The following is a 14,198-nucleotide window of genomic DNA, read 5'->3' as shown; positions in this document are numbered from 1 at the left end:
CCCTAACTGCCCTCCCCTGAAGATCTGATCATCCCTGCCCATCTGCTCCCCTGCCAGCCTGATTGCCCCTAACTGCCCTCCCCTGAAGGTCTGATCATCCCTAACTGCCTTCCCCTGCAGGCTTGATCAGCTCCAACTGCCCTTCCTTGCAGGCCTGGTCCCTCCCAACTGCCCTCCCCTGTGGGTTTAATTGCCCCCAACTGCCCTCCCTTTCAGACCTGGTCCCTCCCAACTGCCCTCTCATGCTGGCCATCTTGTTGTAGCCACATGGGGGCAGCCATCTTGTGTGTTGGAGTGACGGTCAATTTGCATATCACTTTTATTAAATAGGATAAAGGTCTGGTGCATGGGTGGGGGTCAGCTGGTTGGCCTTGAAGGGTGTCCTGGATCAGGGCAGGGTTTTTTTGGGGTGTGAGACAGCTTGGGCAAGGGGCCTGTAGTGGTTTGCAGGCTGGCCACATCCCCTGGCAACCAAGCGGAGGTCCTGATATTTGGGATTTATTTATCTTCTATAATTGAAACTTTGTAGTCTTGAGTAGAGGCCTAAGCTGGCCAGGGTGTGCAAAAAGCTTGGCTTTCTCCATTGCCAGGGAAACCCAAGCCTCCTGCTGGCTCTGTGGCCACAGCCATCTTGATTGGGTTAATTTGCATATTCACTCCTGATTGGCTGGTGGGCATGGCTTGTGGGTGTGGCAGAGGAATAGTAATTTGCTTATTACTCTTTTATTAGATAGGATAATTCTGATAATGCATCCCTATAGGGATGAACTACTGTAGGTAGTGATTTGAATTGATATAGAGATGGGGCTTGAATGTTTGATATAGAGATGCATTGGGAGGGAACAAAAGCCATTATATAACATTCCTGCCCAAATATATAACTTTAATCTACTCATAAGGAAACACTCAGACAACTGGCCTTTTCAAAATATGTCAATGTCATGAAAGACAAAACAAGAGTTGAGCAACTGTTCCAGATTAAATGCGACTGGAGACATGACAACCAAATGCAATGCCACATCTGGGATTGATGCTTTTAAGTACATGCTGTAAAAGATAGGGTCAGATGATGTCATTTTGTTCCATTAATGGTGATGCTAACTTTGATCACTTGGTATAGCATGTTGACCAGGCTTATTCACTTGTGTAATTAATACATCATCTGTGGGAGGTACTTTGAGACTGTAAATACCTTATTCCCCCCAAATCTTTTACCCAACGGTTGTAACATCAATGAATGATTTTCCTGTGAGTCAATTATTACATTGGTGGTTGCAAAAAGCATCAGGAACTTATTTATAGGAATAATGCACATGTTTTTCTCATGTTAGCAAAGATGACAGGTTTTTCATAAATTTAATCTGTATCAGGAATCCATTGTTTCCTTACGGTTAGAGGTTTTCATTCGATCTAGATCATTACTGAATACATTACCACAAGAAAAAGTTTATGAGCTCCTTACATCTATTGTTGGCCAACTGTGGAACAATTCCTGCTGTCCCACCTGCATTAAACTACTATGCTTAGTCCTGATCAGTCTCTGATTTAACTTCCAAAGATCAGTCTAGTTGGCCTCCACATGTGCCCTATCTTTAACCGTATCTCTCACCACTGCCTCCCTTACTCACTTTATGTTCCAGCAACGTTGAGTCCAGAAACATGTTCTTCACATCTCTGTGGTTTTGCAGAAGTCCTTCCCACCTCCCACACCTGAAATGAATTTCTCATTCCCAACCTTCCCACCTCGTTTGCTAAGCCAACTCCTAGGCATCCTTTAAGACCAAGCTAAGGCACCAAAATGGTTTGTAAAATCTTCACAGGTAGAGAAAGTCACTCCTTTCCCCTATGCCTCCACTGTACTTTATTATAAGTTCAGGCTACAATTATTCATTTTCTTTTTTCAGGAGTTAGGTCTTAATTATCTTTGTAGTTACAGTTTTCACTCTTCTTGGCATATGAGAGATTCTTCAAAATAAGTGTTTATTGATGAATAATTAAATGATTTCAGTCTCAAAAGTTTTGCTTTTGCTGACCTGCTTTGGAAAAATATCTGAAGATATTTTTCTGAATTATCCTCTATCTACTTCCACTAAAGTTCTAGCTTGATGGATTTCAACTTTGTCCATTCAACAGCATAAACCCCTCCTATCAATTTAATACTTGAAATTCTTAATTTATTTGAATATCCATTACATCTCTCTCTCTCCCCCGCTATCCTCCCCCCCCCTCTCACACACACACACACACACACACACACACACACACACACACACACACTCTAGAACGTAAGCACCTTTTATTCCCCTCTTCTTATGGACAATACTACAGTTCATTTTGTGTCTAGCAAACAGTTCCTGTAATGATTCTTTTAAAATCCTACGTGTGTGTGTGTGTGTGTGTGTGTGTGTGTGTGAGTGTGTGTGTTTGCGTGCTCACACATGCATGGGAAAGGAGACAGAAAAATAATACAAAAGAAGCTAAAGTGCTGTGGATCATCATGAGAAAAACATAAATCCTTAAAGATGATTTTGGAGTTTTTCTGAAATTTAATGAGATAAAGTTTGGGACAGAAGATAGAGAGTATTAATTAATTAATTTATTTATTTATTTTAGGTCTAGGTAAAGCCTGTCACTAGGATAAAGTCCTATTAACATATTTTAAAATGATAATTGAATTTTACTATAACATTTCATTCTAAAAATCCATCTAATAAACACTATACCTGCTGATATAAGGAGTTGGTGTTCTGCAACAACTTGTTTTCAGTAGTATAGAGTCCGTCAGGCTTACCTTTACTGTAAAATCTACACTCTCTTCTTAAATAGACCTATATATTATGTGCAGCTAAAACAATATCATCCTTAGGTAGTTAGGGCTATACAAAACAAAGACCCAGGAGGGTATCATTTTGAATCAAAACTCTTAAAAATCACTGCTTCCTTCCTGCTTCACCTCTCCAAACTTCCTGGGGTAACATGGATTTTTTCTTTCTTTTCTTAAACATGGAGTTTATAATGGGGATGTTAAATGACTGCAAATGGAATTACCCAGGTGACAAATGCTCAAACATGGATCTCAACCACGGTGATTTTGCCCCCTAGGAGCATTTTTGGCAATGTTTGGAGGCTTTAAAAAAAAAAAAAAAATTTTTTTATTATTAGCACTAGGTTGTTACTGCTGACATCTAGTGGGTAAACATCCTACAATGCACAGGACACACCCCACAACAAAGGATAATCCAAATGTCAGTACTCCTGAGATTCAGAAATCCTGCTCTAATAGAAAATGTCCAAAGCTGTCTTTCACAACTGACTACAGAACTTAATCTTTTAAGCTGCCGAGAGCCTCTTTTGTACCCAGCACAGGCAGCTCTGGTCCCTGGAATAATTTGTCTGTGACTGTTCTCTGTGTAGTTCCACTTTTAACATGATTTCTTGAGACTAAAAATGTATCCAGACCATGCTAGGAGATTTTCTAGGAACTTCATCTGCTTACATAGTTTTACATATGAAAAAATGTACTTTAAAAGTTCAGAAATACATCAATGAATCACACTTTCAATTATACAGTTTGTTAACAAACAATTATAAATTTAGTCAAAGATCTTTTAAATATTTTGTCATATTTACTCTTTTAAAGTTAAGTGGTTTTGATACTTTTTAGTAGTCAAATTACTAAATTTGATAATTTATTAAAAAAATAAAACTATACATATACATAAGTGGCTTTTTTATTGTGCTTGTGGTTAAAACTTTCATTTTAGCACTGATACTTCATGTGGAAGAAAAAAAAAGGATTTTGTATTGGATTGGAAATAAAAGTCTGGTTTTAATTACTTATTCTATTTCCAACCACTCTTGCCTGATAAATACAAATCTCTCAATTCCTATTGTTTAAAATTAAAACAGGCCAAAAAAACAAACAAAAAGCCCCAAATACCCATAACAAACAAAGCCCAAATTACATAAACTTAGCTATTTACTTCCTCTCATCAGCACATCCTTTTAAACACCTCATATTATTCTGTACTTTCCTGTTCCTTTTTTGTTTTTCTAAACAATTTTATTCCACATAGTTGTTTTCAATGAGTTTCAATAGTATTATGAGAACATTAGTGAGGCACTATTTTTGTCTTTATTAACTAACTAGAGGTCCAATGCATGAAAATTCATGCACTGGAGGAAGGGTGATCCCCCATCCCAGCCTGTCACCTCTCACAGTTCAAGAGTCCTCAGGGGTGGGAAACAACATGGCTATAAGGGGAAGGCAACACCCCATCACACATCTGCTGCTACCACTGCTGGCAGCGCAAGCTGGCCCTGGTTACCTGAGCCTTGGGCAGCCCTAGGTGGCTGGGCAGCCGCCATCTGAGGCTTGCCTGCACCTCAGGTCGGCCCTGGGTGTCTGGGAAGCCACCATCCGAGGCTTGCCTGCACCTCAAGCTGGCCCTAGGTGGCTGGGCAGCTGACACCTGAGGCTTGCCTAAGCCTCAGGCCGGTTCTGGGTGGCTGGGGGTCTGAGGAGACTGGGGGATTCTGGAGGCAGGCACACAGAATGGCCGGACCATGGGCCCGCCCTTGCTGCACACTTGCCGCTTTGATGGGGCTGAAGGGACTGGGCACCACCATCTTATGGCTGTGGGTGCTGCCATATTTGAGGGTGGGACAGTTAATTAGCATATTCCCTCCTTATTGGCTGTGGGCACTGCCATCTTTGCGACAGCATGAGGGTCAGTTAGCATATTCCCTCTTTATTAGATAGGATAATGTTAAGACTAATTTTACATGGTGACACTCATTTACATTAGTCTCTCACTTTGTTTCCAATTTCACTTCTCAGTATGGTAGTGGTTAATGTTGAAGTTTCGATGTTGAACCTGTGTTTAAGGTCCAGTTCTACCACTTGCTAGCTCTTTGACCCTGGGAAACTGATTGCCTTTTTTTGAGCCTTTCTTTCTAGATCATTACATTGGGAAATATAATAGTATCATTTGTAAATGTTTTCTGAAGAATAAATGAGTTAAAGTTGAATGTCCTTAGCAAAACTATCACATAGTAAGTACTTAATAAAGATAAACTATTATTAATATTCTTATCAGTAACAAAATAAGCATATTAAGGAACATTTACCAGTATCATTTTTAAAAACAAGTCTAGGAAGAAAAAGCCATCTGAAAGGATAAGTAATATTCTTTCTGGATTTTTACTGTTTGTTTTTTTGCAAAGGATAATATATTTTTAGTTCAAATATAAACTTAGCTTTTTATTAGTGAAAATAATGCATAGGTTTATGATCTTGATATTAAATTCAAGACATGAAATTGAGACAGCAATAAAAATATGCATTAATTTATACTAATTAGAAGGAAGATCGGTCTAATTAAATTTTACAAAAATCTAGAAATAAAATAACTATAATAAAAGTATCTATTCTTGTTAATTTATTCAGGACTAGAAGGATGTTCATTTTAGTGACTTAATAAATATACTTATAGGAGTCATATTAATGGTGCCATGATAAGTAGTAAATATACAAAAATCAGAATAAACACTAATACTCTTTAGTTAGCATTTACTATAAACAAACCCTATGTTCACTCAGTCTTTTTGTATATTACCTCATTTAATCTTTCTTAAATCCTATGAGTTAGAAATGCTTTTTTAAAATAGTAATTTTACAGGGGAAGAAAACTGTTTCATACCAGTCTGCTTGCTTTAAGCAATAAAGCACTGGAGAGTAAATGAATAATTGTTATAATAACTAAAAATAACATTTAGCTTTAGTTATAATAACTAAAAATAACTGTATCTGAAAATACCGTATTTTCTCTTTTTAGAAATATAGTTCATTCCTTTATTTTATTCTTTATTTCAACTTATAATCAATCAAAATACCAGAGTGATCCTAAGCTAAACTAATATAAGTTTAAATATAAAACTAAATATTTTAGGTAAATCATGTTGAGAATTTTTTTTCTCAGTGTTAGAATATTTATTATTGATAGTCAATTGGCTTAACTCTTTGTCTTCAGTAATATGTTCTCAATTATTAGCTTAGATTAAAGGCTTCTTGAATTTAAGATGTTTAGTTGTAATTAGCTATATAATCCTATAAATATAAGCTGTTCAAAATTAAAGTCATTGTCTCTTGCTTTACTTACAATTCTCATTTTGATTTGAGAATTGGCATCTTTTTTCTTGAATAAACCTAAAAGGGGAATTTCTAGAAGGTGTAGGATTGCAAACTATCCACAGTGACAGGAAAGGTAAACTGAAATAAAGGTAATGGAGGTTTGGTTTCAATATATTAATAATTTATAATGTTTTCACTAAATGAGAGAAAAATAGAAGGCAAATGATTTTGTATTATATCAATTCATTACCCCTAGAAATTCTCCTGTTTTCATGAAGACAATGGGTAATCATATACTGACCTTAAATTCATCTAATCCAAGCTTCTTTAGAGACTTTCTGACATAATCCAGAAAGGAAGAGGATTTGGAATAAGTTTTACCAACATATCGATCACTATAAAACAAAATTGAATCACAAAATATTTAAAAATGTCTTCTGTGTATATGGCACAAGATCCAGATGTGATAAAAAAAAAACGTAGTAATTTTATTGTGAACATTTTAAAATTACACATTACACAATATTTGAGATTCCCTTTTGAGAATTCCTTCCATATACACCGTGAAAGACAACTTTATGAAGGCAATACTATGAGAAAGATGTAAATTTATAGTACTAAAAAGTCTCAATTTTAATGGGAACTATAATCTTTCAAAATTTTCCACTGTGCAACAAAACATATTTTAATTTTATGGGCTCAACATTACAGTGTGCATTTCATTGCACCATCTGCTAACTGGTGATAATTCAATGGCTATGCAAAGAAATCTTCTTCAGTGCCAGCCATTGATCAAGCACCAAAACACTGAGTTGGGTCTGACTTGATCTCACTTATGCCCTGCAGATTTTCATTATGGTTTAAACAAAATTTCGTGGGAAGGTTTAAAATTTAATAAATTTAATGCTAGACTATTATATCTTACAAATTTGGTTGCAGTTTAGGAATAATGTAAAAACCAAGGGAATAAAAAATTCGTCACATCCATATATCAAAAACAATGAATAAAAGCTCATTTATATTTGACAGTATATATATATTAATCCCTAAGATTAATTAAATATTAAGTTCTATCAATTCTTCCATTGAAGTATACCTTAAATATATTACTTCAGCTTTGGTTCTAGACAGCCACCTTAATTCCACTTTTATTACCTCAGGTCCTGATCATTATAGTTACTTCCAAGGTAAGACTGAAGCCTGTCCCCTTCATTCCTGAATATATTGCTATATTATTTTTTTAGAGCACCATTTTTATTTATTTCCCTATGCAAAAGAATGATTTCAAAAAATGGTCATTTAAATAGGTATAGGTTCCAGAAAGCAGAAATTATATATTTTATCAGTTTTCAGGTAATTCTCAGATTCTACACATACTTACATTTTTGTGTGTGTGTGTGTATAACAGATATCATATAACAGATATATACATCTTATATATCACAGAATACTGAGTTGATTAACTGTGTGGCTAGAAAAAGATGTCATTTAATATTAACATCCACCTTGTCCTCTTAGAAAGACTTTTAAGATGTTTTACAGAACTAAAAACATCTACTTAGACTATAATATAAAAATACATTACTACTGTAACTGATCTATATATTAATCAAGTAGACAAAAATATAGGCAAGCTTAACTACACAAATAAGAAAGTATAATTTGAAATATATAAAGAATCACTGATCAGATATATAAGGAAAAGTGCAATATAAACAAAACAAATAACTGCTAACATTTATTTCATGTTTAGTATTTGTCAGGGTCTCTTTGCTGCATTTACTAATTTAATCCTTAAAACTACCCCGGGTGGTAGGTCAAATTTTTACGCCCATTTTAGAGATGGTGAAACTAAATCACAGAGAGGTTAAACGAACTATCCAAAGATTGAGTCCAGTTAATATAATTGTTTTCTGTCAGAAAATTCCTAAGGTTCCCTGGATGCCATCTTTTTCTGACTCCTGTTTTGTATTTTCCACTTCTCTTTATTCACTGAGTCTTTATACTTATCATATGAAAATGCTCAAGTTTCTGACTGAAAAAAACAAGCAAACAAACAAAATACTCCAAAACACAAGCTCTCTCTGATTCCATACCATAAAGCTATCTACGATCACTGGACCAGTTACTATGAGGCGCACTGACCACCTCTTGGTCTCTTTCCCCGCCAGCAGGTTCCCATTGCCTGAAACGTGTGTGTGTGTGTGTGTGTGTGTGTGTGTGTGTGTGTGTGTGTGTGTGTGTAACTGGTAAGCAGGCAGGAATAGCCGACTTCTCGGTTTCTTTCCCCAGCCGGCCGTCCAGGCACTAATCACTAGATGGTGAACGGGGAACCGGGGGTGAAACAAGATGGCTAGCAGGGGAGAGCAATGAGGGGTGACCAGGCCAGCAGAGGAGGGAAGTTGGGGCCAAACAGGCTGATGGGGGAGCAGTTAGACATCAATCAGGCTGGCATGGTAGTGGTTAGGGGGTGATCAGGCTGGCAGGCAGAAGCGATCATGGACAATCAGGAAGGCAGACAGGCGAGAAGTTGGGAGCAGCAGTCCTGGATTGTGAGAGGGATCCCAGATCGGAGAGGGTGCAGGCTGGGCTGCCCCACCCCCCATGCATTATTTATTACATAAATCACAAATAAGTTCTTAGAAGATGTTAGAATAATTATTTTCAAGTTATTTCTGTGTTTCCTAAAGTGTGCCCCATAAAACACTTAGTGCTACAAATATTAATTATGTACAGAGTTTTGGGAAAAGAAAGATAGTATTAATAAATATTGGTTTCAATAAAGTTTAATGTATTTATTTTCATAATAATAGCAATCACTATGTCCTAGGAATGGTTTTAAATACTTTGAGGATATTAACTTATTTTTCACAGCATCCCTTTGAGGTAGGCATTGTTATTATTCCCAATTTAAAAATGGTAAGACAGACAAAAAGATGTTGGGTAATGTGCCCACGGTCACAGTGTAATAACCTAGTGAGGTCTGGGATTTAAAACCGGGCAGTAGAGTTCGTGTGATGTCCTTAACCGTTATACTATGTCTTCTCTCACCAAATTATTCAATGTCTTTAAAATATGAATGGGCACTGGTAATTTTAAAGAAGATAATATTACATTAAAGCATTTACTTGATTAAAAAATTCTTTTCTCTCAAACTATTTTCACAGAATCACTGATCTTCAGGACAATAATCTAGAGAACACTGTTATAGAAAAATCAAAATCTAATTTACTCTCTTTCCAAAGCATTTCTAAAATACTATAGAACAAGATTATCGATTCTAACACTTGTAGTAAACAAAGCATCATTTTAGTTGGGGCACTATCAATGAAACAACTAAGTAAAATATATAATGAATTAGTAAAAAGATTTGATGATAAGCTGATGATGATGGAGAGAGGACAGAAATGAAGTGACAGAGGAGTGATGGGAAAAATAACTAGACATGATAATTCAGAGTAAAAAAAAAAACTGAAGAGAGAGTGAGCTAGCCATGTGGATATCTGGGGAGGCACATTCCAGGCAGAGGATATGTCATAGGCAAAGAACCAAGGTAGAAGTCCTTCTGGCATTTTTAAGGAATAGTGAGAACATAAATATAGACATAACTAAAGGAAAAAAACAATAGAAATGAAATTAGGGAGATGAGAAGCCACACCATGTAAGGTTTTGTAGACTACAGTAAAAATATTAACTTCACTTCCAAGTGAATAAGAAACCATGAAAATATTTTGAGCAAAATCTAACTTTTAATAGGATCATCATGGCTACTGTGGAGAGAATGGACTATAGGGAACAAACTAGAAGTAAGAAGACCAATTAGGAAGTTATTGACTTTGGGTGATGGGCACACAGTGCAATATAAATATTTTGAAACATAGAAATCCACACCTGAAACCTATAAGATCCTATAAACCAATGTCACCCCAATACATTTAATAAAAATAAAATAATAATAATCTAGATGAGAAACAATGGTAGATTGAACAAGGTTGGTGACCTCTAAAGTGGTATGACTTTAGATATATTTTGAGGGAGACTATAAAATTGCTGAAGGACTGGATCTAGCAGTGTGAAAAAGGGAGTAGTTGAAGACTCCTCTAGGGTTTTTGGCCTGAGCAACTGGAAGAACAAAACTGTAATTTCCTGTGTTTATCAACATATATGGTATTTAAAGCCATGAGACAATGAGATCACCTAGGTAGTAGATATATAGAGGAAAAAAAGAGCTCCAATAATTAAAGGTTTGAAAAAAGAAGAATCAGCAAAATAAACTAAAAAAAGAGAGAGAAAAAGATGAGTATTTTGTGAGGGACTTTCCCTAGTATGAGAGAAAAATGGCTGCAATAAAAAGTTGTAAATCGCGTGAAACCCTGAAAACAGGCCAAATAAGATAAGGATTGGGAACTAATAATGGGATTCAGTAACACAGCAGTAAAATCTGACTAGAATACAAGAGAAAATGGGGGGGGGGGGGGAAGGAACCTGGCAGCACTTTGAAGGAATTTTCCATTAAAAAGAAACAACAGCCGAAACCGGTTTGGCTCAGTGGTAGAGCGTGGGTCTGCGGACTGAAGGGTCCCGGGTTCGATTCCGGTCAGGGGCATGTACATTGGTTGCGGGCACATCCCCAGTGGGGGGTGTGAAGGAAGCTGGTCGATGTTTCTCTCTCATCGACGTTTCTAGCTCTCTATCTCTCTCCCTTCCTCTCTGTAAAAAATCAATAAAATATATTTAAAAAATAAAATAAACAACAGATATAGAATAGTAGTTGGAGGGGCAATGGCATCCAATGAGCATTTCCAGTATGTGTGCTCTTAACCAGTATAATATATAATTTCATTTAATAAGACTGAATACCAGGAGAGCTCACTAGGTGGTAAAAGAATAGATACAAATAACTACTATTAAATTCAATAAGAGCCATGAATCATAGATTAAATACCATGGAAGAAAAGAAGAGAGTGAGAAAGAAAAAAAGATATATATCAGGAATGTTTCCTAAACTGGGTTTTAAAGAATACCTGGGGTTTTACTCGCCAGAGATCATGGGAGGAAAGACTGGCAGGAATGGGGGGAAGGATATTACCAGAAGATAAAGGTGCTCCAAGGAGGCATACAAATTGCAAAACTAACAGCATGGGCAACGATGCATAATCCAGGCCGGTGTGCATGCAGAGGAGGAAGAAGGGGGTGATGAATTAGGCTGGAAAGAATATTACTAGTGACAGATTAGACATGACCTTGATGACTTAATAAAGATATTTAGTTTTTAAGTATAAAACAAAAAGGAATTCTCAAACATTTGAAGTATGTGACATGACCATTACCATTCCTGAAAGACAAATGATGGGACTGGGAGAACAGATTAAAAGGCGCCCTCTGTCAGAATAAAGCATGGCCAGCATGCTAAAAAGGAATTACTATTCTTTCTTTTAATAAAAGTGAATGCACTAGATCTGATTAAAATTCTACTCAAGTGAATCCTACACCACCCACATTCTTTTCTAAAAATACAACTGTAAGAACATGGTTCACTTGTGCAACTTTCCAAAGAGGCGACATTAGTGCAGAAAGTTTTAGGAAAAGGTGAAGCTGATGTATATATATTATACTAAATAACTGAAAACAAGAACAGGCAGGGCAGAAAGTACTAAAATTCATTTTCTCCAGCATCAGAAAATCTTGATTTATTTTGTGTCTTTTATATGCTAGTAGATATTAAAAGATTTAAAATATCAAAATTTTGCTGAAAATGGCAATCATTTAAGGGAGCTCCAAAACTCTTTATAGACTACTGTATTCTTCAATTTAAAAGATACTGGCTTGCTAATTCCAATGTGACCACATATTATGGATTAAATTATTAGCTTTAATTTTGTGAGCCACTTTTCATTATATGGTTTTTCACTTTCTTATTTGATTATAGCAAAATAAAAATTAAATGGTTATACATAAGTATAGGCATCAAAATTATATATTTCTTATATAGCTGTTTATAGTATTCATTATAAAGTGAGTAAAATATATACATATTTTCCCTGCCCTCTTTCCAAGAGTTTTAAGCGATTTTTACCCCATGAAATTCCTTCCTTGGCATTTTATTTCACTTAGAAAATTTCCAGATAAGGGCCAATTATATGAAAAATAATTCTCTATAAGTGCCTGAGTTTTAACCTAAATATTAGACGCTAAATAACAATTATAATTAATAGAATAAAAATGCTATATATTTAAGTCCACAAAAAAGTTTACTTCTAATCTTAGGCTACATAAATGATTACATTTAAAGAAACTTTTAGAAAAATAATTCAGGTATTCTGAAACAGTTTATCACCAGGGACAATTTATTTTGGTTAATGAAAAAAACCCCAAACAAAACAAAATGAAAAATAAGTTAAATAAGTGATCATATTTTCTTAGTACTCTTGCTGGCTAGAGATTCAATCAAGTTAATCTTGATTTACAACGCCATGCAACTTAAATCATATTTTAAAAAATCCCCCCAAAATTTAAATAAAAAAAACATGGTATACTGAAAACACAGATTATGAATTCAGTTCTAAACCTGATTATTTCAAGTTGTATGAGCAGTTGAGAGCCAGCAGTCCTGGATTGTGAGAGGGATCCCAGACCGGAAAGGGTGCAGGATGAGCTGCCCCCCCGGCCCCCGCCCCGATTTATTACATAAATCACAAATGAGTTCTTAGAAGAAGTTAGAATAATTATTTTTAAGATATTTCTGTGTTTCCTAGAGTGTGCCCCATAAAACACTTAGTGCTACAAATATTAATTGTGTACAGAGTTTTGGGAAAAGAAAGATAGTATTAATAAATATTGGTTTCAATAAAGTTTTAAAGATTTCTTTTCATAATAATAGCAATCACTATTACTAATTTGTGTATGTGGCAGGGAGAATAGTACTCTACCCAAAGATGTCCACGTTATAATTCTCAGAACCTATGCATATATTATGTTACATGAAGAGAAGGAATTAAGGTTGCAGATGAAGTTTTTTCCATTCTGCTGGCCTTAAAATAAACAGAGCACCCTGGATTATCCAGATGGCCTCAACATAATCTAAAGAACACTTTAAAGTGGAAGAGGGAGGAAGAAGAGGAGGTCAGAGTCAGAGTCAGATTTGAAGAGGCTACAATGCTACTTTGAAGATGAAGAAAGCAGCCAAGAGCCAAAATACAGGGGCAAAAGTAGGTTTACAGTTGCTCCTATGGAAAATACTACAATACTTAATAAATAATATGAGAATAAAATCTTGTGTTTTGTGTACTCACAAGTGTAAATCTCTTTGCCCACCCCTATATGTAGGATGCTTTTAGAAACTGTCAAAGGTAAGTAAATAGTTTATCTGTTAGAGCCTCCAGAAATCATGCAGTTCTGCTGACACCTGATTTTAGCCCAGTGAAACTGATTTTGGACTGCTAATCTCCAAAATGCTAGAAACATCGATGTAAGAGAGAAGCTTCGATCAGTTGCTTCCGGTACACACCTGACTGGGGATCGAACCAGCAATGTAGGTTTGTGCCTTGATTGGGAATTGAACCTGCAACGCTTTGGTGCATGGTTCAGTGCTCCAACAACTGAGTCACCCGGCCAGGGCATGGTCTTTAATGCATTTTGAATTTATTCTTGTATACATCAAACTAAAAAGTTTTTGCACAGCAAAGGAAACCATCAATAAAACAAAACACAGCCTACCAACTGGGGAAAATATTTGCCAATGATAGATCTATTGTAATAAGGGTTTAATACCGCAAATTTATAAATAACTCATAAAACTTAACAGTAAGAAAATAATCCAATTTAAAAATGGGCAGATGACCTAAATAGACATTTCTTCAATGAGAATATTCAAATGGCCAATAGACATGTGAAAATCTGCTCAATATCACTAGACAACAGAGAAATGCAAACTAAAATCACATTGAGATATCACCTCACACCAATCAGAGTGACTATAATCAATAAATCAATAAACAAGTTGGTGAGGATGTGGAGTAAAGGGAACCCTCATGCACTATTGATGGGAATGTAGACTGGTGCAGCC

The 14,198-nt window shown here is 35.8% G+C and overlaps 1 protein-coding gene across 3 annotated transcripts in view; it reads right to left on the bottom strand.

The window, feature by feature from the left end:
• The window catches only part of METTL25 (methyltransferase like 25), a 91,976-nt gene that overhangs the window by 15,087 nt on the left and 62,691 nt on the right, over positions 1-14,198 (bottom strand). For 2 of the 3 annotated variants that reach the window (XM_036456520.2, XM_045588303.1), the window contains exon 9: positions 6,435-6,528. The exons of the other annotated variant lie outside the window; for it this stretch is intronic. In XM_036456520.2, coding sequence (XP_036312413.1) covers positions 6,435-6,528 — 94 coding nt within the window. The remainder of the gene's footprint in view (positions 1-6,434; positions 6,529-14,198) is intronic. 3 annotated transcript variants of the gene reach the window in all.

Source organism: Pipistrellus kuhlii, unplaced genomic scaffold (assembly GCF_014108245.1).
Source record: "Pipistrellus kuhlii isolate mPipKuh1 unplaced genomic scaffold, mPipKuh1.p scaffold_m20_p_3, whole genome shotgun sequence".
NCBI lineage: Eukaryota > Metazoa > Chordata > Mammalia > Chiroptera > Vespertilionidae > Pipistrellus > Pipistrellus kuhlii.
The sequence above is the reverse complement of the archived record's forward strand: the minus strand, read 5'-3'. Positions and strand labels throughout refer to the sequence as shown.